This window comes from Pseudopipra pipra, chromosome 10 (assembly GCF_036250125.1).
Source record: "Pseudopipra pipra isolate bDixPip1 chromosome 10, bDixPip1.hap1, whole genome shotgun sequence".
NCBI classification, from domain to species: domain Eukaryota; kingdom Metazoa; phylum Chordata; class Aves; order Passeriformes; family Pipridae; genus Pseudopipra; species Pseudopipra pipra.
In genome coordinates, this window is record NC_087558.1 from 10082131 (window position 1) to 10107371 (window position 25241).

The following is a 25241-nucleotide window of genomic DNA, read 5'->3' on the forward strand; positions in this document are numbered from 1 at the left end:
AGTGCTAAAGATAACGTGTCCTTCTAACATCTATTTTTATATATTTAATTTAAAACATATGCAAGCTGCAAACAGAGCAACTGCCAGAGAGTTCCAGGAGAAAGCATTAAAAATACATTTGTGGTACTTACTGTAAAAGTTGTCTTCTTCCTCTCCTTTTTGGTGATAGTCAGTAGCCATTTAAGTCAGAAAAAGCTCTAACTGCTCTCACTCCTCTTTAGGCAACCAAAATTTGTTTAGGAGGATTCTGTATTTAAAACCAGAATTGATGGACTGCTATAGCTATGAAAGATATCTACTCTTAAAAATGTTTGAGAATCAAAAGCTTTTAATAAGACCTAGATTACTTTGAAGCTCAAACAGGGAGGGAGTAGCATCAAAAAATCACCAAACCCTCCAAAACTTCCAGCTACATAGCTGAAAACATCACAGACCAGTGCCTTATTTAACTTAGAGCAGGTGCTCTGAGACCAGGAAAAGGTGTGACCACATCCATGCACAGAGTGATCACAGCAAAAAAACTTAAGAGCATCATTTGCAATGCAGGAACCAGCCTTCCTGAGGAATAACACCAAGAGGCAAACAGGTACAGTACAGTTCTTGAGGAGTTATTGCCCAGCAGTCAGCGAGCAAGAAGTCATCTTTGAAAACTTCCTTGATACTTAACAAAATCCACATTAATTAAACAAAAAATGTTCATATAGCAGGCAACAAACATCTAATTTCAGCAAAAAATTAATTTTTCCCTTTCCAGAAGAAACATGACAGCTGCCTCACAGCATCTAGAAAAAAGAAAGTGGTAACTTAGTTCTCTTCTGTTTGACCCTGTTCTTGTACAGCTGTCAGTCTGCAATCTGTCTTACATGAGGAGTAATTTGCCCTTAGTGTCCCACAGAGAACAATTTCAAGGACCCTCTGTAATCAGTGCTTAGACTCCACAAACAGGAAATAAACCTTGAAGAAGTCTCACCCAACAAAGATGTATCTTCTCAAGCCAGTATACTGATTTCTCAATTCTAGTAACTGTAAATAGAAGCTCAACATGTTCCAGTTACTGAATTTAGTCAGCAGCAATAAACCTCAAGCAAAAGGACAAGTGACTAATCAAAAACCCAGTCTTCCTACAGAGAAAGGAAATTTCTCCATAGACAGAAACACATCAGCAAGAATGCAAGAACATTCCAATTAACACACTAAGTGTAAGAAGACATTGTCCACGGACAAAGCAAACAAGCTGAGACTTCAGGTAACAGCCTTGGAAAGCAGAAGGACAGAGCAAAAAGAAAGAGGAAGAGAGATGCACAACTACGAAACAAGAACATAATGCATGGCAGAGATCTTGTTTTAGCAACTGTTTCTACAAGAACAGATCTGAACAGAGACGTCACCTTCATTAGCAAGACAAAATCAGAGTCACTGCAAGCTACTGTAAGAAAGCCCAAGTTTGTTGTATGGTAACTAAGGACAACACTTTGTGTGGTATCGACAAGCGAGGCAAGAGGCTCAGGACTAAAGCACCATCTTTAGGTAACACAAATTTGTAAAATATATTTTTACATACTGGCTGTGAAGTGAGAGTATTCTTATAACTTCCAGCTTCTTTCATAAAGATAGCAGCCTAAATAATAATTGATATAAGCTTTGCAATCACTTGGTAGTAGAACACAAGGACATTTTTACAGGAGAAATTCTCATTTAACACAAAAGAAACAAAAAGGGATTCCTTTTCCGGGAGCAAAATGCTCCCAATTCTTTCAGAACCTGGCCCATGCCAAGTCAACCCCCTGGCCAGCTCTATGGCCTCTATACACTCCATAACTTACACAGTTACCTTGTTCAACTTTTCTCATTATCACAAAAACTTTTATCTGGCATATTTAATTTCTTTTTAAACTACAGAAAAGCCAGACAAACAAAAGTCAAAGCTGATCTGCAACATCCAAGCACTACGGGAAGGAATACAATTTAGAAGAACAGTGGACAAGTACTCTGTTTTTGTTGTTGTTTAATTATTTAAAATACATTAGGAGATACTTAGTCAATGTTCTGGCTGTCTATGTAATTAAAAATTACAGCACAGTCATGGACATAAGGACTCAGCAGTCTTGCAGAGAGGAAGATAATGGAGTTCAAAGACTAATAGAATAAGTGCCTTGAAATGCAAATGAAAGGATTATCTTAAAAAAACTAAACAAAACCAAAAATCAACAAAAAACCAAACACGAAACTCTCACCAAACCAACCAAACAAAAAAACCTAAGCAAAGTCAACCAAACAAAATCCCAGCCTTTAAGTCACCCTGAGAAAGAGAGAAGCAAGAAATTCAGCTAATCTCAAAAGTGGTAGAAAATGCATTTCACGAAGTCAGTGAAATCCTGAAGGATTGACTTTGGAGTTTTCAGTAGGGTATGAGATGGGCTGAAGGAACTATGTCAGGTTTGCACCAATCATTAATTTACTTATCTGTGTAGACATTCCAGTTTATAGGAGGAAGTTGAAACACTTCTGAGATTTTCAAAAGCTCTCAAGTGATAAAAGGCTCTGAGCCCTACATTCCAAAGTAAATAAAATCTCATGCATATAAGCAGTCTAGAACAAAGAGAAAACAATGGCAGGGAAAGAACCAATGCAAGATGTCATACTGTATTCCTTGAAACAATGAATGTATTTGTGCAATCTGAATGTACAGTTATAATTCTCATTAGAAGTTGATTAATTTTGCCAGATGCCAAGAGACTTCTCCAACACGTTCCAGTTTGGTCAGTAAAGACACACAGCTTTGTTTCCAGTTTCAGACCTGCAGCTAAAGGCTTTTTCAAACCAAAAGGACTTAATTGAAAGTCTGTGGTTTCTTCTGATTATAATAAGATTTCTGTTACTTCCCTTTCAATGAAAGGGACTCTCATTCTCCTCTCCCAGGAAGACTGAATAAGACAAAGATAAAATGGGTTGAAGAGTAAACAAAACCCTTTTAAGCTTTCCTATGCAAGAATTAACAAGCAGGTATGTTTCACTAAATTCCTCTTCTTCACAATTAAAACACTGAAGAAGTCACTGGTACAGATCACATTAGAGTGACTGTCAGCCTCATACTGTTACCCAGATCATCTGCCTTCTGGATAAAGGCAGGCCAGAGGAGTTAAAGAAAACAAACTGTCCAAGTCTTCCTGGAATAAAATCCAAGTGTATCTGATCTGTTTGTCTTAAAACAAATATATAGTGTTAAAATACCAAAGGCTATGTAAACACAAAGAATACAAAAGCAGGAAACGTTATTATTTCACTTGCATCATCCTAAAATGACAAACTGAACACGAGCCATGCAGAGTTCTCCATGTTTGGGTAGTCTACACTTATCAGTTGAGACTACACCTTCCTTTTGGGAATCTCTAGAGGCTGCATTGTTCCCTCTCCTGCCCTTAGGCTTTTCCCAACAATACTGCACCATGGCAAAAGCAGCATCCTGCAACTTAAGTCCTACTTCCCCATGACTCTCACTCCCCTGGACTTCACAACTCCTATGAGAGCATTAAACTTTTATAGTTCATGCTCTGAAGCACTGGTGCATCCCACATTGAGGCTTTCTCGCAAATCAGATTTGTTCTATCCATAAAACATTTACCTCCTCATTTTGTATACAAACTAAAGTGTTTAGATACACTGCAGCACTGCTCTAACAACATAAAAATAAAGCTGACTACATAAACTAATCACATCTCACTCTGCCATATCAACAAAGATCAACTCATGATATAAAGTGGTAAAAATTAAGATAAAAATAATTGTTTCCATTTCTAAAAAGCAAAACACTTAAATTTATCATGTTTTCCATCTCATCATAATAGTCTTAAAAAAAAAGCTGACCAGAAATCACAAGCACCTTAAATGCTGTTTTCCAATAGCGACAAATATTTTATAAACCACTTCAGCAGAAAAAAGGAACAATATATAAATATCAACAATAAGGTAAGTTTGCCATCTATGATCACTGGCAAAAGGATCAGGACTGGGAAAACAGAAACACATTACGGTAGCCAAGTCAACATACAGCTTCTTGTCCAGCCCTGCATCCACCCTGCAAGCTCCAAACATCTCAAGCTTTATTCATGCCTCTCTACCATTTTACAATAACATTTTACTTTGAAGTGTTTCCTGTAAGAAGTGGCCATTTTTAAAAGAGGGAAGATGTAAAGTCAGAGGTCTTTATGCTGTACTATTTTGAGTGTCCTGTTAGTTGGGAAGAGGAAGAAAGGAGGAGGCAGTTTTGAAACAATTCCCTTGCACAGAGTATTTTCTGATAATTTAATACAGCTGCATGAAAATGATCTGTTGCAAAATATATAACTAGTGCCTAATTTTTGTTTGGCACTAAGCCAAGGGGGTAAAAAGCCACGCCAAATCCTATAGCCAGCAAGCTGTGCTTTCCATCCCCAGTCTGAACCCACTGACTGCTTCTAAACAATTAACACCAAGAATTAGCAGCAACACCACCGCTGGTCAAGGTTCAATTCTACATACAGGGTCCCCTGGAAAGCTTTGGGGAGCCCAGGAAAAGGCCAAGGAAGGTAACTTTTGTACTGTATGAACAGGACCCTGCAAGGTATTCTGAAACTCAAGCAGTATGATTGATACTGCTCTGCTGTCTTGGGTGACCTGCCTGCAGACACTCCCACAGCCAGGCAAGTGTGCAGCCAACATCCCAGAGTGTAACTGGTACAGTAGCACTAACCCCTGCTCTCCTAAACCTTTCTTAAGTCTTGCAGCATAGCTGATGTTCTGAGCAACGTCCAGAGCACATCAAGTGTTCCTTACATGGCTGACCCTCAAAGTACCAGAGGAACTGCTGAGCAAACACAGCCACTGATGCTGTTGCAGAAGCAAGAATTTCACCAACTTTTCATGTTTACACCAAGCTGTAACTGGGTAATTTGGTATCTTTCATAACACACTAGAAAATTTAAGCTTGTAGTTTTTACGTAAAATTTAAGAACCTGGACTAGAACATCCAATCTAAACCTTGATTTATGAATTTTGAATAATGAAGAAGCCACAAATATTCTTTTGGGGATTTTTCCAGTAATTCAAAGTACGAGAAAAAAAATTTCCATGCTTAAAAAATATCAAAAAGTTAGTCTTCAAGTTCAAGCAAAACCTTGTTGTTCTAAAAATTAAATGCCATGTTTTATTGTGTTATGTTCTACCACGTTTTACTCTGATATTGTGCTGTTTTCATTAACTGTAGCCATAAAAGTCAAGATGTGCTCTTGAATGTACACAGGGTTGTATGTATGTGCTAGCAAGGAAGACTCACAGAAGTAAACAAGGACAGCAAAGCCTTACAGAATGTTCTGCTATGCAAATGTATTACCTAAAATAGCGGGTTTGTGATGCTTACAACACTTTTAGTTCAAATCCAAGAGGAAGAACATTTATTCACAGATAGTTGTAACAGCAGGAGAAAAAAAACTAGGTACTTATGCCACAAAGTGAGTCTGTGGGCTGTAGTTCTGTCATGTTCAATCAATGGTGCTTTTAAGGAAATTACCACTCTCTGACTGGGTAACCTCCACCCTTACATGGATTTTATTATTCCTATAGGAGGAACAGACAGAAGGACAAGTCTGAGCTACTCCTGCTGCTGTAGCGTACAACCCAGCAGATGAACTCACAGCTCCAGCATGTTCAACCCTGCACTAATGCCATGAATTCCCAAAGAAAAACTTAGAATGCATTAAACAAATTTATTCTCTTATTTCAATCCCGACTTCACAGTTCCCTTTCTGTAACCACATACAAAGAATTCAATGATAACTCTTCTCACAGGAGCTCCAGCCATGTTTCTTCATCTACAAGATTAATTTCTGGGGCTTAGCCCACTGCGCCACAGACCTGCTCACCTCCCATCACAAAACACTTCGTTCAAAAGCTTTGTATACGCAGCAGCTGACAAATAACTGACTGTTGACAGTATTCAGTGCTGTATTAGTGGCCTTTAAAACAAGCAAATGCAGTTAGACTTCAACAAACAACAGTACTAAGAAAGAAGTGTCACTTCAGTAATGAAATCTGACTCACAATCACTTGTTCTTGCACACCTGCAGTGTTGAGCTGGACCAGAGCACAGTTAGTACCAACCTGCAGTTTCAGCAAACAGGAAAGGTAACTGTAAAACCAGCACCCAGATCCCTAGGCAGACAGACACTTCTTTCCAGGAACTGAAATACAGCTTTTGGTTTACAACTAGAGAGAGTAATGCCAGGGGTGCTCTGTGGGGCTGTCTGAGCAGAAAATCCCTTCCATCATTGCATGGGAATGCAGGGGTCTGAGCTAGACAAGCCAAGGGCTCCCTCCAGAGCAGTGTCTTAAAGCAAACAACTCATCATGTATGTTGTGAAAGTCATCGAGTGAAAAGTGTTGGCAACTACAACAGCCTGACCCAAACCTTTTGCCAGTGATAATCAGCTAAAAAGTTTTAGTCCCTGGCTACCAAGTAAGGTGGGCACTGGAATTTACAAGGAAATGCTCCTCCCTACTGTACAGGTAGATGTTGGACTGCACCTCTCCAGAAAGGGAAGGGAAGAGGCAGGATAATATCTTAACCACTGGAGAGCAGGTGAAAGAGTCAAAGATGATGGCACTCATTTTCTCATTGCTGGATATGGAGATAATAGGCCCTGAACTATGCTGCTCCAACCAGATGCCAGCACACGGTAAATGGTTTAGCTCAGAGCCTTGAAACCTTCTCATTTTGGTAGGAGCTACTGATGTCCAACTATGTTTTTCATTTGTTGAAAAGAAAAATTATACTGAAATCTGAGATCAAAAGGGCTTTGTCACAACCTGTTTGGAAAAAAGATGCCTGAAACTATGGAAGGCCTGCGTGGAATTTTCGTTCTGTACACAGATGCAGAAGTCTGTTAAACAGACCCCTTGGCTTCAGGAGAGGCAGAGATTGCTGTGCAGCCCAGAACAAGCTGTGCTCATCGGAAACAACAGAGCAGAAGCACTGGGGAGACGCCTGCTGCCCACAGAGAGAATCCATCCTGTTTGTAAACCACATCCAATTGCTGCCAGATTATCCTTCAGATAACATGGGGATGATACAGAGTCACTTCTACATGAGGAACAAATGGTAAATGACAAATTGACCTCTCACATCAGTAGCCCAGATTCTTAATCCCATCTTTAAGAACTTCTCATCCTGCTTTTAAGGACAGCCACTAACACAGAGATGTGAACACAGATTCTTAAATTATGAGTGTGGACCCAAGGATGCACCACCTCTTCTCAGACACCCTCAAAGGCTGCAGTTTGGCTCAGTGCTCAGATTACACAGATTACTGTATTAACAGATGAAGGTGTAGTCCTTGGGGAGCCTTCCAATTCCCCAATCTAATTAAAAAAACCAAAAAATGCGCCTCAAACACCCCTTACCTAGGGAACTGTACAGCAGTACAAAATACTACTTCAGCAACAGATTTCACTTAAGAGAACCAAAGCAAACATTGTGACTGATTCATGATGGGCTCACATTACAATGTAATCCCAGTAACCTGTCAGGGTTTACCAGTGGAAACTTAAAAAACAAAATCTATTTCAATGTCCTTCTTCAGGTTTTTTTACCTGAAGTCACAACCTCCAGGAACATTTTAGATGGCCATTAGGCAGATATATTTGTCTGAGTACTGCTGCCTTCAAGAGGCCTGGCACAAGCACGATATATTTAATTTTTCACTAACTCTCAATCCTACAAATATTAATTTTTCATTCTATTTGTCAGCTTCATCTAACTCTGTTCAGACAATTAAGCCATAAATCTGGAAACCAACAGAAAGACTCATTAAGCATCTGCTGAACATTAAGGAAGGCTTCTAATTCTGAACCAAGTTTTATTGTCTCTCAGTTTTTTAACTTTTCAACACTCAATCAGTTAGCAATTGAGTCGTTTTATGAAAGCAGTAGCACACATTTCCTGAAGAAGTAACAGACATCAAACTGAAGGCTGTAGAAGTGACCAAGGAAGATACTGTACCTGAACAGAATGAAACCGAGTGACTCCACAGCTGCCCGCCTCACGTCATCATTCACATCACTCACCTACAAAAGGGAAAACAGGACATTCACAATATAATTATAACACTTGAGGACTCTGCAACATTTCAGGCCAGGTGGCAGTTATTCGAGAAAAAAGGATTACAGAGAAAGTTAGTTAACAATCATGTACAGCCTTAGCTGCAACAGCCTCATTCTTGTTCACACACTGACTGTAAGCTGATCAAAGAGCAGACAGACCTCATCTTTTACAGATTAAATTGTATTTTTCTCCAGCCCATCATTACACAGACTATTCACCGCAAGCCTGTTACCAACTGCTTTAGGTTCATGTTTTATTATTTTAATAGGTTCCTTTTCTGTGATACTAGGCTGAATATTCTCTTGCTGAAAGTCTACTTGCCCTGATGTTGGAAGGCCCTGTTAGTTCTACTCATAGTACTATGAAAAGCTTTCTTTTAGTCATTGTATTATGAAAAGCTTTCATCACTTCCCAGTCTCTGATCTAGACCAGAATATTAACACTGCAGACACAAAGCCTGTCAAAGTGACGTGCTTACTTTCTCACCACAAATTTCTCCCTATGTGCTCCTAAGCCCTCAGTACTCACAGCCACATGCAGTAGGCGTCTGATGGCCTTGTTGTTCCCCGAGCCACAGTATGCCATAGCTACAGTGTACATGCCAGAACGACGGAGAATCGGGTCCTGGAAGAGAAAGTATCAATATTTAACATCCATCCAAACGGTGACAGTAATTCTGACCTTAAATCTGTTCTACTCTTGGGCCTGGAATCTGCAAACAGGTAGCATCACTGCTTAATTGTTTATCTGGGATGAGTAAAGGGACAGTCATCAAAGCAGAGTTGTCATCAGTTTCAGGGGTACTATGCCACAGGCTGCCAAGGAGTATATGGCAGTTGTGCCATTCTGCTTTTTACTTGCTATCTGCTGTTGACCACTACTAGAGCCACCCACAGCAACCCTCATCTGTTTTTAACCATTATGTCTCCTTGCTGCTGCTCACAGGACGATGAAGACCAAGCATGAGGCTGAAGAAATACACAAATAGGCTCCGTTGTTGTATTTTTCATCAAAGTGAAGCAACTTGTGAAACAGCCCCACTTCAGACTTACGTATGAACTTCTAAAGCTCAAAACAGCCAACTCACTGTAGCTGGAGATTTCACAAATGGAGAGAAAGATGTAACAAAGATTCAGTGATTGAGTCCCAACTCAACTTGCCTTATCTCTGCAGAGACTCTCAATGAGAGCATCTGCCTCCTCCATCCTCCCGTACATGACCAGAGCAATCCCAACGGCGAGGCCTCGCAGGATCTTTTCGTGCTGGGTTTCCTGTGCATAGCCGACCATGTCCTCAATAGCCTGGGCATTTTTAGATCCCAACATAACCAACCCCAGTGCCAGGCCAGCTGCCTCACCTGCAAAGCACAGAAAAGCAAAAAAATCAAACCAACTCTGTTCCCAAAAGTAGTAAATATTGGATCTAGAGAACCACAAGATGTAGGCCAACTGATTGCTTCTGGACACCACCTTGCCCAGTAACTCCATTATTCACAGCCAAATGTGCTTGTAATGACCTGACAGCCACAACTTAGTGCTCTTCCCTACCAAGTTCAATTATCTCTTACTTGGGCCAAGAGATGCTGAGATCATTTTCCTGTGAGTCCCTACCAATGCAATACTAGCTGCCACAAGCTTCTCCAAGCCTGTCTCTCAGCCCAAAAAAAGCACATGGCTCTGGAGATCAGGCACACTAAATAAAAAGCATGTGACAAAGGAAAGAATAGAGCAAAGTAATGGACCGCTTAAAGACCTAGCATGTCTTATCAATACTTAGCGTAGTGCCACAGACCAGTCCTGACAGGACCTCTGAACATGACTGACACATAACTAAAGAACCATGCTGATCAGGAATAGGTTAGTAAATAAAACAGAGCTAGAAACAATCTATGTTCCTAGCAGAAAACCAGGGTGGGGGGAGGGAAAAACCACCACCAAAAAGACCCAGATGCCTGATAAGGCCTCAGATGGTTATTTGCTTTGAAAGCAGAACATTTACCTGTCACTGCATCATCCTGGTATAGATTTGTTTTCAGCAAATCATACACATCTTGACGTGCTGTCCCCATGGCAGCCAGACCCAGACCCAGGCTGCCACCGTGTCGCACAATCTAGAGAAGCATATGCAAGTTCAGTCATCACACAACAGGGAGTAATATGGCTTCAGCTGAAGTAGACATCTTTCCATTTACTGCTGCAAACTTTCATCCCCAGGCCACCCAAACTGATCTCTTGACCTGCTATAAATACCACTTTCACTGTTTTAGGCAGTAGGTCCCATGAAAGAGGCAGAAAATAGAATAGAAACAGAGGTTCAAAAACCCATAAACGAGTATCACAAACTTTACACATAGCACTGGAGACCTTCTAGTAACTTCAAGGTCTTTTTTCCCACTGAGTGATTTATGTAAAGCCATAAATCTGTGCCATGTGTAAAAACAGCTGGCTAGTTATAGCTTTTAAGTAGAAAGGTAAATCAGTACCCACTTAAACAGTCTATAACCTCTTTTGTTCCAACAACGGATACAGGAAAGGCAGTACATTTGCAATAAGACAAGAGGGATCTGTTCACAGAATTTAAAAAAAAAGTAATCTGAAATTCCACAAAGAGAAGAAGGGAACATGCTGGGACAATGATCTATTCCCAACTTAAAAAGATATTTTTTGTAGAAGTCTACAAACAGTCAAGTGGTGAAGTAAAACACTTATTGTACAAGATGCATTAAAACTGCAGGGCAGCAGAAACATTTTGTGGCTTATTTCCTTGACAGCTAAGCCATAAGCAGTAAAAAAGCCCGAATACTGCAGGTCCACTAGCAAAACAAAGTACATATAATAAGTAGTAAATACGATGAAGCTACAGTCACTGTCAAATATATAAGAATTTCCTAGAAATCTTTCCTAAACGTCAAGCAATAGGTTGTTAAAACCATCCTTTAATCCAATCCAATCTTTAAGGCCCAGAGAAGGTCTAAGTACCACATTACTAACACGGTCTTAATTACCTCTACTCCCCATTTCTAAACCAGCCAGCACCCCTGTGCACATTCCCAACAAAACAAAGGCTCATTACTGAACCTGGTACATACATCATTACTGGCATTCTTCAGCTGGTTCAGCAAGTAGTCAATGATGTCCCCACCATGGTTAGCATGGATGAGACCCAAGGCATAGAGACCTCCACCTTCCTGGTAGGCCGACCCTGGAGAGGTGTCCTTGGGCAGGTAAGTTGCCATTAGCTGTAATGCTTCTTTCTCATGACCCTGTATGTCCAGTAGGAAGGAAAGACAATGGGAAGTGAAAGGTGAAAAAAACAGCTGAGGTAAACACTTCACGATAATATCTAAACACATCAGGAGAAAACGTGTTGTAGCCATTACTTTCTCCACAAGAATCAGTGTTTCAGTGCTGAACAATCAGCAAAGAATCCCTCTGTACTGGACTGCCAGTAACCACAGTACACGAGTATTCACCAATCACTTGGGCACTGGTCTAAACCAGGACACACTGGGCCTGAAGCTACACCAATTCATTCACTAGAGCACTTTAATGAGGGCTGAGGCACACAAAACAATTACAAAGACTTCTTGTTATTTCAAAAATGCTTTAAATATATCCTCTCTGTGAATCAACTTGAAGCAAATGACCACTACTTGGGTCATCACCATTCAACCTTAGCGAACCTTACTGCAGTAAAGACTTTGGTATGTCCCAAAATCCCCCCAAAAACTTAAGAAATACATAAATGCAATTATAATAGCAAGAAACTACTGAATCTTTCAACTCACAAAAGAAGAGAAGAGCTAAGAATAAGACTCTCTCCTTGAGCCATGTTATCCTACCACCTTTTTGATTCTCGACAAAACAAGCCATAAATTATATTTGGATATCAGATGAAATAATATAAGCACAGATTTTTAGTGCAAAGACTCAAAACATGTTATTGCTGTGCCACGTACACTGAAGGCACCGTTCAGAATCCCCATTTCCACATTTTCAGTGTTCACAAGTCAAGCATTTATACTGAGCAGAGGGAACTGAATGCAGGGTTACCTTGTGTATAACACCCAAGCTGGCAGTGGCAGTAAACTTAGCCCAGTTAGTGGCCCTGGCCAGCCACTCCAAATTGTCTCTAGAAGGTGAAAAGAGAAAGGTTATACAGAGTTTTTCACACAGCCCATTCCTCATCCTGTAAGCAGGGTTTCAGAGCACTGATACCTGCTTTCAAATCAGAAAGTAGCTCCAGAAGGAAAGTGGGTTAATCACATCCCCACTTTATACCTCTCTCCCCTTCATCAGCTCTGATTTTTGCCTGGTTTTAGTCAAGCTTCTAGATATGAGTGATATTGATGGCATGGAAAACAACTGCTCAATAGCCAGCCCAACTCTCTGAGAGAAACTGTAGCAGTTTCTGGAGCTTTCCTCAAGTTCCTTGTAAGGTCAGCCCCAATATTTCCCTTCCAAGAGTCATTCAGCACAGTCAGTCTCTACCAAAAAAAGACACATGATCTCAGAAATTCTCCAGCTGGTAAACAGAAAGAAGAGAAGTTCTAGATCTCCACCCTCCAACTGTTCCTATGGTTAGCAGTCCAATAAAGCCAGTTTGTGAGTATAGAGAAAAAGAAACAATTCTCTAAGACCATTAGACTTCTGCAGTCCCAGCTTTGGAAGCATCAAATTAAGCAGGGCAACAATGTTGTCCAAACACCTCTAAATGACACTGGAGCTTCCCTGCCATAGATTTACCTAAGGAACTGGTCACTGGTTGTCCCACAATGCATAAAGGAGTTTGCTATAACAGTTGCTGTATGGCACACGGAATTCCGCACTGCATCCTGAAAGAACAAGAACAATCAGTATTACCAGTCAGCAAAAGATATGCTCCAGGTCGCTTAACATGCCTGCCAGTACACCAGAAAAATGGATTGCAATGACCCTCAATTTAACCAGCAATTTCCCTTTAATCAGTTAATAGATTGTTAATGCACTTTAATATATCCTCAACCCATCCTTCCCATGCAAAACAATCCTTTCTATGAGTTTCTGTCAGAGATGTGATTATTTCAATTGCAACTTAACCGGAGAACCCCCCCTTTCTGTTTCCCAGAACTGAGCACTGAGTGTGTGCTGCTGATGTTTTCAAGCCATTCCCAGAACACTGTGTATGATCACTCCTGAGCACTTAACCAGTAGATGGAAAAGATTTTCCAATACGTTTGAAGTGCCTCCCAAAATAGATGAAAACACTAACAAGCAACCCCCAACACTTTTACCAATGATGTGCACCTTATTTCACATATAAAAAACTTCTCCTATGGTTTCTAATAATCATTTAGATTAAGAGAATCTAATTTACCTGTAAGTTTTCATTATCCCACCCTTGAGTAACATCTTCCAAAACCAAATCAGCTACTCAATTCACTAGCACTGCCTACATTACAGTATCTGACCGGTTTTGTCTCCAACATGGAAAAATTGGTCTCTTAGCACATACCAGAATTCTTTTAGCCAAGCTGTAGCTTTAAGCCCACGTAACACCTCAGCCAAGATACCTGTAAGTTACAGTCCTGGCTGACTCCCTCCCTTTCCTCCCAACCAGCAGCATTTGCAATGGATCAGACACGGAGCTGGAAAGTGAGTTTTGCCCATCTTACTGAACGGATGAAAAATGAACCCACCAAAAAAAGTGGTGAGGAAAAGATTAGTTTCTATCAGAAAAATAAATTTTAAAAAATCAACATGCTAATAGCAGCCTATCATTAGGTCATACTAGCTGTAAGCTGAAACAATCTGATTATATGGCTTTCTTTGGGTGCAACCAGCTCTTCAGCCTCACAAATTTAAGTTTTAAATGACTAAAACACATAACACATCTTTGTATCCACAAAACCCAAGGAGGTCGTGCTAAAACATAAGACAATGTTGTAAAATAACAGCAACATGGTCAAAACAAACACAGGATGAATGCAAGACAAAGCCTCTTACCTTTGTGTTTTTGAGGATCATGAGGTCTGTATTGTTGTTTCGTATTAAAAATTGCAGATGTAACTCAATGGCCATTTCCCCACTTAAAATTTTAATCATTTTTGAGATCTGGTCCTTAGGCTCTGGATTCTTCACATACAAGCAAAAAGAAGAAAAAAAAAAATCCATGAGACCCAACTACAGGTCTTTTAAAAAACAATTCATGAGAGGCCAGTCTGGTATGTTCCCATCACCATGTTCCAAAATCTGTCAGGTTTTAGGTCTAAAAAGATGTTTCTGTCCTTGAGGCATTAGCCCAAACCTTGCAGATAATCAAGTCCCTTTGTACACAACAGTGCAGGTGGGAAAAGAGACTCTCCAAAAAGAAATGTGTTCTGTCATTGGAAGCAAAAGGATATGAGTGACATCTGACATTCTCCAAGCTGCTGTTTGGCCTTACAGACACAATAAGTCTCCTGCAAAAGGCAACCCCTTTCACAAATGTGAACCTATATTTCCATGGAAGCTTTAGTGGAGAGGGCCACAAAGCTACAACACTTTGCATGACCCTTTAGTCAGGGTCTGCAGGGACCTGCAGCATCATTCTTGTGAGCTACAGGCTTCATTTAGAACAACAGCTACTAGAATTAGGAGGAATCTCTAATACATCAATCTTCAACAGCTCTTAGAGAAAGTCTCCTCCTTCCTCATGATGGAACAGTTGGAAATTAATCTGTGGAAACTGAAGTTCCTGAGCAGGGTGAAAAGTACACCACAGCTCTTTGTACTGACATTAGCTGGTCAGAGACCAGCCAAGCATAAGTAGTTCAGCCCTTAAACTAATTCCCTCAATTATTTCTTTGTAGTCAGCATTCTGAATTATGGAAGATTAAGCTCAAGAATATTTCTGACCACACAGATCGTTTTTGTGTACTTGTCCTTTGGCACAGTCAGCAAAGCCAATGCAGCAGAAATTGATCCTGCATGAAAGCACTGTTTTACAGGTTCCTTGATGAGGCAAGAAATTCAACCCCTTTTATTCTCCTTGGGAAATATAATTTGAAGAAAACACTTCTGTTTGCCCTTAATTAATTTTTAGGTGATCTGCAAGAATCTCTCAAAGATTCCCATGTCTTGTTTGCAAACATGCACCACAGGGAAAAAGAAGGAAAAAACCCCTTGTCTTGAGTTCTACTTTCCTCTCTAGTAGTATTTCTTTTCTTCAGCATTGGAAGTGTCAGAACTGCATTAGCTATTCTACATGCTGAAATGCAACCACATGTGCATGTTAAAAGTGAACTCACTTTCTCCAATACTTGGGAAAAGAAACTCAACAAAAATACTGCAACCAAATGGCCCAGCACCACAGAGGCCAGAGGCAACTTTACCACTTCATGGACAAGAAACTATGTTACATCAGCATCCCCTCCTGCCATTCCTGCAGAACAGCATCAGTTGTATCCAGCCAGAACTACAGTTGGATTTCTGAAGGCGAAGGAAAAAAAACTCATCGAGCCAATTCACTTCCTAAAGTTCTCAGCAGCAGTTAAATTTCAGGCCTTTTCTTTTGGAATGAATGAATTTTGGAATGAAATATCAGCAAAAAGCAAACACATGAGCCAGATCCTTCTGTCCCCTTTTTCAGATCTCAGTAATTCCCACTGAACTCTGCCCATTTCCCACTCTTGCCCAGCTTTCAGTATCTGAACTGCTGGACTGTCAGATATTGGGTTCTCAGAGATTATCTGTCACCTTGTCTCCAAGCAAGACAGAAAAGGAAGTCCACTCTTTATTAGCCAAACCAATTCAGCAACCCTTGGGATTCAAAGAGAACACATAAGAAAAATTAAGCAAGGAATGTACTTTGGAAATGGCACTTACAATTTCCGCAGACTTCCCTGCTGCACAAGTGCTTCCTGGCTTCTCTTCTGCTTCCATAGTATCACTGAAATAAAACAAAAATGAGAAATGCAACCCAGTTCATCACTTGTAACTCATCAGGAACTATAATTACAGCTGAACACTGTCCTGAAAGAGTAGCCTGGGATTTGGAGATCATGGCTGGAAACGGGACTTTGACAGGACAAGGGCTGACTGTCTGGAGGTCGCTGCTGAACAGAAAACTCCTCCCAGTTCAATTTTCGGGGAACTTGAAGACAAAGGCCTGGAAAATCCTACTCTATTATTCCATACATAGAGACAACAAAAATAGAGATGCTTGTAGGGAATGAAGAAGCAGAGACAGGTGAGAAAACAATGTCAACAAACGAGGCAGCAAGGATAATTATAGCCTCGCCCAGAAGCTCTGAGCTCCTCACTATTAGCATGGATCCCAGAGTGCTGGCAGGGAAATGAAACATATTAAGCTGTCGTTAGCAACTTCTTCCAATGCTTTGCAGGCTGACAGAAATTACTCTGTGCCTTTATTTCACTGGAAAAGGGAGGAAAATGCTTGCTATGCCCGTGTCAGTGATTCAAAAGCATTTACATCCACTTCCTCACAGCTGCATAAAACCTTATATTTAACCAGCCTTGATCCAGGCAGGATTCTCCATCACACACTATCAAAGACAGTGCAGGGATCAGGTTGGATACAGACAATCTCCCCACCTGTCTTTCTCCGATCCAGGGATGGTGCCGGTGTTGGTGGATCCAGGCACGGAGGCAATGGGAGTGCCAACTGTGCGGAGATTCTGGATGACAGAGGACAGGAACTGCTGGCTAGCACTTTCATACAGATCAAAGCAAATCTGGTAGGCCATGAGAAGGTTGTCATCCTTCACCAGCTTTTCCAAGATGTCGCTCACAGCCTGTGGGTCATCCAGGAATATCAGGCACTGAGAAGGAGAAAGGGAAGAACAAAAAAAAAAAAATAAAATTCAGGAGACATTAGATATTTCAGAATGAAAAAGCAGCAGCACCCAAGGCCACACTCCAAATCCCTCATCTGCTGCTTCCACAGAACACCCCTTCAAAGAAAGAAAACTTCTCTCTTATAGGAGACAATAGAAAATTTTGAAGAGTTTTCACAGGTCAGTTGAAAAACAAGACCAAATACTACAAATTCAAGACACATCATTCAAACCTTCCTATTTCTGCAGCTTTATCTTTGAAAACTGACAGTGTTGTTCTACTAAATGCAAATTTCAAAATCACATTGAAGAAGCATCAGTCATTTTGTAGGGATGTCTCCAACAAAATGAAACAGGCTGAGTCACATGCATGTGGCTGAGTCACATGCACATAGCAAGATTAGCAAAGACCTGAGAACACCTGAGAAACTTCATAACTGTTTGTCTAAACACTCTCAGACAATGGCTTACCGAAAAAACAAGGTACTGGAAATGTTCTTGGGAGGAATAAATAAAATCCCAAGCTGTGAACCTACCATCTGATACTCTCTACATCGGCTTAAAATATTCTGTCAGAGTTGTCTATGTCCTCAAACTGCCTTTGAACACATTCCCCATAAATTGACCAAATGTGCAATATTTACATCTCTTTTTCACCTTGGTCTCCCTTTGATATATGTTGGAAGCACAAAACCACTACATGATATTTAATTTAACTGAACAAAAAACAGAGAGCAAGTAAATTCCAAGTCAAATATATCTGCGGAAGAGTTACTTTCTATTATGTTTAAACACAAGTCTGAGAAGTTTACCTGGCACACATTGATGAAGTCTGGTTTCTCCAGGTTCATGTAGATTTTAACTAGAACCCTCAAGACTTTATTACGGAACTGTTTATTCTGCATCAAGGACATGCAGAGCTTCAAGCTGTAGGCCAGCATCCCAGGAACATCATTCTGAAATAAAATTCAGGGATATCAAGTCTGGGTTTGGACTGACAAGCAGGATTTAGAAACTAAAACAAAGCTACCCCTTTTTTCTATTTTATAAAGCAGAGACAACACATATGCATATAAATCTTCACAGTTTCCTTTCCCATTTTCAGAAAACATTATATGGAGGTGTACTGCAGTTTAAAGAAAGAACACCACCAAAAACATACAGGATCAATATTTAATTCAGCAGCCAAAACATGCAAGAGATTAATTTAAAAGTTTAACACCTACTTCCCCTTCTTCACCCTTCTTGTTCTAACACTCAGTTTTGAATGCAGTGAGATTCACTGCACTAACACAAAACGCCAGCAAAACAAACCACGCACCAAGAAAAGATCCCCAACACACTTATTTCTTGCTGGAGCCTGAAACGGATTTGGTTACTGGACTCCAGAAAGGTAATTCAAAATGAGGGATTTATAATGGGCAGTTAAGTTAGTAAATGCGTAGGACAATGAAGAGAATAGAGAAAGCAAGATGAATGCCTTGTGATTATCATTCTCATATATGGAAATGGGAGACACCCAAACATATGGGAAAGCTGTAAACTGAAAAATGGTAAAATTTAAAGGATTTAAACTATGTATCTGACATATGACCAAGACACTGCAGCATAACAAGACAGTACACAACTGCTAAGCTGCTGCAAATGACTATAGGTGTGCTTCTCTTACTGCCACTGATAGTAGCATGACTTACCTTAAAACCTCAGTGGAAGACGTTAAAGTCAGGCTGTTCTGCCTTGGAGTCAGGGAAAGCCAAGACTGCACACAGCCACTTACTGAAGATTAGAGCAGCTCATCCAACTACTTGAAATTTTTTGTTTTGCTTGCCATTAATCAATCACTTACCCAGCCCTAAGGATCCCTTCCCACAGTGAATTACAGCAGATGACAGGTACAACTAAATAAAAGAGCTGTTCTTACATTATGCCAGGTTTGCTTAGTCCAGTATCATATCTCTGCCAGTACCTGACAAGGAATACCTTAAGAAGAGGGCATACAACCAAGCTTCCTGGGAATATTCTCTCAGCAACTTGTAGCTCAAGGATTTCTTAAAGGTAAGGAGTCTCTCTCTACTTGACAGCCCTGAGTGGCTCTGCCTTCCATGACCATGTTGAACTGAACATCTCTGAGTTTTATCTTTTATTCTGTTCATACAAAACAGGGCAAGTTCCACAGCAACATGGATCTTGCACTTCACTTCCAGATCCATACCTGGCCTAGCTACAGGCACCTCCTGTCCCTGGTACGTACCGACTCAAGGATGGTTTTCTCGAAGACGTCCAGCCTGCGGGTCTCCAGGGCAATGCCAATGGCCTGCTTGTACTTGTGGTCATCCAGGCACCGCTGGAACATTTTGTTCACTATCCCTTCCAGCCTCTCATCCACAGGTTTCTTCTCCCCTTCCGGCAGCTCCGCATTCTCCACACACTGCTTGGTGTAATGGTCAATACATTTTGCTGAAGAGGTAATGAACAAATATGGGGGGAAAAGTCAACTTCTTAGAGTTTTGCAGTTTTTTACAGGTGAAGTTTTTTATCCGTTCTACCAGCAAATACAGCATATGGGAAACTTCACAAAGGTGAGGCACAAGAACTACCTGTGTAGTCATATACAAATAGTAGTGTAAGGTATTCCTTTTATCTCCTAACAAACTCTCATTTAAAAATGAAAACAAGGATATGACCATTGTTCAAGTGTCACGATATCTTAAATGAGGAAACAGCAATAGGAGACTTCCCAGCTCCACTGTAGGCATTGGCTGGGGAGACTGAGAGCCAACCCTAGTCCATCAAATTCTATACAAGGCACGTGACACCAGCAGACTAGACTTTTAACGGGCATTCAAATTATACATGCATTCAACAGCTGACATGCTATCTGGTTAGAGGTGGATAAAAACAACTGTCCTGCTCAGTTAGGTGTGCAGCTACGCCTACGAGTCAATTCTTTCCAAAGTTATGCTGAAATTGATAATAACATCAGCACACAAATGAGAGAAAGGACAATAAACAACCAAAGCAGTTTTTCTATTAGGAATTCGCTATAAAACACAGGTTAAGAATAGGGAAAAATGCCAGAACTCCTGAGTCAGTTCCATTACAGAATTGCAAAGCAGGAGAAAGTACAAATAAAATGGGTAAAATCAGCTGCAGCATCAATTTAAATGAACACAAGGACAGCAAGAGGAATACAGAGAAAAGCAGCTAAATCAAATAAGCCCTCAAAGTTACAGTAGCTTTGGAAATGTAACAGCTTTTCTTTCACAGCAACAGTTGCTTACCAATGATGGTCTCCACATATTCCGAGTTGTCATTGACATTGAAGAGGTCACCTGCTCCCAGGGCATAGTTCAGAGACTCCTCAAAAGCTCCCAGGTGGTAAAACACTTTAGAAGCCACGAGAGCAGCAAACTGCCGGCTCCGAAAGCCCTCGTCTTCATAGAGAACTTCACTGCAGAGACGAGAGAGAACATCAGCTCTGTGTACTCAGATCTCTTTAAGGCCACATCACACAAGTACAAGCTTGACCAAACTTCCATCTTTGGGACTACAGCTCCAACCCCACATCCACACACCTTAGTGCTTTCCAGGAAATATGGAGCTAGACGCTGTACTAGCCAGTGTCAAGCAAACAGAACTACACCCACTTTATATCTCATGTTCTTTTTAAGCAGCACACCCCAAAGTATTAAGTGTTTTCTCTTACATTTTGTCCACTGACTCAGAGATTTCTGCCCAGAAGTCATTGACAACAGCATTCAACTTGTGAAGAGCAAACTCCTACCAAAAAAAAAAAAAAGTTTTATTACATTAAAAATGCATTTACCACCTTTCCCCAGTAAAAATTAAGTACCCCCTAAGATGGATATCATAAACACTGACCTATTTCAACAGCAAATTCTATTTTAAAAGATCTTTGCAAGTCCTTTCCAAATAAAGGGCTGTTCATTTAACAGGTAAGGCAGCCCTGGCATTCCTTCCCATGGTCCCTCTGTGATGAATGACTGGCTAAAGCAACTGATAGGTGAAATTCCTTGAAATGCAAAGTTTTCAAAGTCTTTATGACAATCTTTGTGTGCTCCATGCCAGCCAACTCTATTTATTTATAGGGACACAGTACTTTAGCAGGCAAACAGTATCCAGACTGGAATCAGTCCACTTGTAAAAGCAGGGCTCATTTGGATCCAGCACCACCTGTGTCTTATCCAAAAAAATCATTTAGTCGATTACCAACTTACAAGGTACATCTTCCCCTCCTAAAACGGGCCACCTAAACTGTTCAAGGAACTGGTAACCAAAACACACCACCCTTCTGAGGGTTTGCTGTTCTGTGGATTCATATGCTTTAGACACCGTAAAGTTTCTGCTGCTGTTTTCTTTTCATACTACTACTGTGATTTTTTTTTTCCAAGTGAAAACTTTAACTGTGATTTTGTTCTACATTGCTAAAACTACGCTAAAAACTCTAGATGTTCTTCAGCTTTGAATTTTACAGAGTCTAAATGCAGTCTCTGGAACAATTTTAAGTAACAAAGCGCCATCACCATCAGAGAGCTGGGAGCTTTGATGAACAGAGATTTTACATTTGAAGTTCTGTTTTGATCCATGTTCAAAACAAGGAAGTTTGCCATCTGTTATCCTGCTACTTAAGCCCCTTCTTTCAGCTTTCAAGCTAGATACAATTTGATGCCCACCTGTTGCTGTCCAACCATTAATTATCAAGATCCACTCCTTTTTGATTTTAAGCTCTCAACATAATGCATTTGCTGCTGTTTGCTCTCAGATGTAAGAGCTTACCTTGAGCTGTGGCTCTTCTTCATCCAGAAGAGAGATAATTCCAGCTGCAAAGCAAGATCATAGTCAGTTTTGGACTCTCTGTATCAAAAGTGAGCTTCTTATTTAGTTCAAAACTAACATAACACGAAAGAAGGCTGTCTCTGGACTGCTGGTTTCAAATCTTCAGTATCAAATTTCGAAAATCAGATTCAAGTTTGTATAAACATGATGTAAAATAGTTCAGAATTTATAACTGAAAAGGCACATTATTTATAAAAGATGATCCTTCTTAGAGGAAAACATATTAGTTAAGAACTCAGAGAATGTTTTCATGCCAAGGCAGCAGGCCTCATGGATAAGAGATGTCACACCTCATAGCTTTTACAAGACTCCTGATGCTGTCCCAGAATATTTGTACAAACATCTACAGAAATATTGTTTAACTGACATGACTGAGAGGTTCACAGATATTGGGGGAGCTTAATCTGAAGAACGGTTCTGGGTGGTTTCACTGTCAGACTGCAAGGATGCAACAGAAAGGGTCAGAAGAGGATTTGATCAAAGTCCAACCCAATTCAGTGCTTTAAATCTTTCATCTGTTGTACAGCTTGAGGACCTTCTAAATCTAAGACGTGAAACTGGGAAGGCTGGAGGGCCATGGGTTGAACTGGGCTTTCAAAAGATCTTGACAAACCTAAAATGATCATGTGCAGGTCCAAACTAAAATGTACAAATAGAGAATACAAACAGCAGAGAGGGTTAAGATGAAACACGATCACTTGGCTGCAGTGGGAGGAGAAGACAACCCTCACACAGATGTGTGAGAGCAGTTCTTGGCAGATCCCTGAGGCACCTTCCCTCCCCTTGGCACCACATCCCAGTCCAGCCCCGTGTCCAGCGCTGGGCACCGTCTCGTGAGAGTCACAAGCAAACCCAGGAGTTCAGAGCTGGGCAGGAAGAACAGGGAGCTCTGGGAATCAGCTCCTGAAGGATGGCTGGAGGCTTGGAACTGGTTGGTCTATGGAAATCTGGGAAAGGTGCAGAGTCCAGGTACAGGGCAGCTGGGGGAAGGGAATAATCTGACCTTTGTGTCAGATATGAACAGGAGGAGTAAGACCAAGCTTTAGTGAAGGTTCACAGAATGAGGTTTGATGGTATGAAAAGTCTTCTCACAGTAACACAGTTATGCACTTTGCCTATCAAGGTCACAGAGACTCCATTATCTTTTAAAAAAGAGATCTTTTAAAAACCAGGTGAGACACAGGTCCATCAGTAACAGCAACTGAAGGAGCACCAATGGGGCTTCTGGGCAGGGAAGGCAGGTTCAGCAGCCCAGCCCACAGTGCTCCTTCCAGCTGCTTTCTGAAACTCTACTCTAAACGTTTGCTTTGAGGGTTTTTGTGATTTTTTTTAAAATTTTTTATTTTAAATAAGCTCCTGCGTTCCTGATCTTTCAGAAGGAAACAATCTCTCGCACACTGCCTACACATCTCACTTCAATATGTCATTTTTATATTTTTTAAAGTCCCTCCAAAATGAATTCCTACTTCCCATTACTTAAAAGTAGGAGTTAAACAAAGCAAAGGGCTCAGAAAGAGAAAGGCACTTGGGGACTGTTGTCCTCTGCACTGTTCCTGCGGCAGAGCCACAACCACACAGGTGTTAATTCCTGGCCTGAGTATTTTTGGAAATACTTCCCGTATTTTCTCACACTCTCGAGCTCTCAGTAGGCCCACGGTGGGTAACATCTCCTTCCTCACTCGCCTCATTTTCCCGGCCTCTCCGGACTGACATTTACTCCGCGAGGTATTCGCGTTTCCGAACTCCTCCGAAGTCCTTCCCATGCCCTCTCTCAGTCCCTGCCGCACCTCCCGTGGACCCTGAGAGCCCCCCGGTTTCACACCCCCCACGCGGTGTCCCCTGGAAGCACCGAGCCCTCCCCTCACATCCCCTGCTCACCCCCCCCGCACCCGCACGGGCACCGGAGCCCTCGTGAGGCACCGGCAGGTCACGGCCGTGCCGCACCGCAGAGCGGCTCTCGTGGGTGCCCGGGCCGGGGGAGCCTCGTGAGGGGCGGCCCCGCCGAACCGCGGCGGTGCCCAGTCACGGCCCTGACTCAGCGAAACCCCGGCGAGCAAACGCGGCCGCGCGCCCCCGCCTCACCGGCCGAGGTGATCATGGTGGCGCCGGGCTGTCCGTCGGGGCGCGGCGCGGGGGGCACGGGGGGTCCGAGGGGTCGCTCCGGTCCGGCCCAACCGCGGTGCCGCCACCGCCCGGCCCGGAAGTGCCGCCCAGGGCCCCTTCCGGCGGCTCCGCGCTGCAACCGGGAAAGGTGCCCGTGGCGATCGCCTGCGCGGGACAGCGGGGAAACCTGCAGGCGGAAGTGGGGCAGCCCTGCCGCGGGGGTCCTCGCGCCTCCCTCTGCCCTTCACTGACAGCGCGGGGTCTGCACGAAGCGTCGGAGACCCTGCACAGCCCACAGAGCCCACACGGCACCCGCACAGCCCACAGAGCCCACACGGCACCCGCACAGCCCACAGAGCCCACACGGCACCCGCACAGCCCACAGAGCCCACACTGGACCCGCACAGCCCACAGAGCCCACACTGGACCCGCACAGCCCACAGAGCCCACACCGGACCCGCTCAGCCCACTCCTGATACTTGGCATGGGAGGGTGCTCAGCCCTCCCAGCCCACACCCCACAGCCCGGGAAGGGGGCCGGAGCTGTGGGCTCCCCACAGGGGACCCCGTCAGTGCCCGTGTTCGCGCCGTACCCAGAGAAGCGGCTGTGCCCCCCTGCCAGGACAGGCCGCCCGCAATGAGGAGGCATCTTTGGGGACACAGCGTGTGCCTTGGCGTCACAGGGATCAGGGATTTTACCTCATGGATTTACCACCTCTTGCCGGCCGCCTCTGACTCTTCTTAAATGTGTTTCCATGGGGAAAGGCCTTACCCAACCCCATCTCTCCCTTGAAAAGGAAAGCACAAGGACAGAGGAGCCTGACAGCCCCCTACCAAATCCCTTTCCCCTTCCATGAGTTGACAGCACAGGGCAAGTGACCAGATCTGCACAGACACAGACCTGAAGTTGCCCCAGTTGTGGAGGAACCTGGAGTTATTTTGGTTCCTGCCTTGGTTCTGGTACAGACAGATGGGACACGCAGGCTGGTGGATTTGCAAAAGGGAAAGTCCAGCTCAACAGCAATGGTGCTGCCTTCTGGAGGGCTTGAATTCTCTGATGGCATCAGTGAGTGAAAGTTATTAATGAAGGTTCTTAATGAAAGTTCTTGATGAAGGTTACCAGAGACCTACCCAAGACACCAAGAGGGGCAGCTCCACCTTAAAGACAACTGGGAAGATCTCCTGCCTTCCCTACTGCCCCACTTGAGCTGCTCACAGACCAGTTCTGCTGGTCTTCCAGATATCATACAACGGGGTCACTTTCATTCCCTACCCATATCCCTTTTATTCAAACCAAGATAAATATGAGTTAAGCCATGGATAATCCTACTTC

General features: G+C 42.3%; 1 protein-coding gene across 1 annotated transcript in view; it reads right to left on the bottom strand.

Annotated features, from left to right (window-relative positions):
* The window catches only part of PSMD1 (proteasome 26S subunit, non-ATPase 1), a 70120-nt gene extending 46085 nt beyond the window's left edge, over positions 1-24035 (bottom strand). Inside the window, exons 1-16 of the mRNA XM_064666128.1 lie at positions 23889-24035; positions 21747-21790; positions 20656-20729; positions 20231-20400; positions 19201-19406; positions 17762-17905; positions 16708-16934; positions 15979-16042; positions 14119-14247; positions 12880-12968; positions 12187-12265; positions 11223-11396; positions 10133-10244; positions 9295-9491; positions 8663-8758; positions 8033-8097 (exon numbers count right to left, since the gene is read on the bottom strand). Coding sequence (XP_064522198.1) covers positions 8033-8097; positions 8663-8758; positions 9295-9491; positions 10133-10244; positions 11223-11396; positions 12187-12265; positions 12880-12968; positions 14119-14247; positions 15979-16042; positions 16708-16934; positions 17762-17905; positions 19201-19406; positions 20231-20400; positions 20656-20729; positions 21747-21790; positions 23889-23904 — 1886 coding nt within the window. The 5' untranslated portion in view covers positions 23905-24035. The remainder of the gene's footprint in view (positions 1-8032; positions 8098-8662; positions 8759-9294; positions 9492-10132; positions 10245-11222; positions 11397-12186; positions 12266-12879; positions 12969-14118; positions 14248-15978; positions 16043-16707; positions 16935-17761; positions 17906-19200; positions 19407-20230; positions 20401-20655; positions 20730-21746; positions 21791-23888) is intronic.
* Between the last annotated feature and the right edge of the window lie 1206 nt (positions 24036-25241).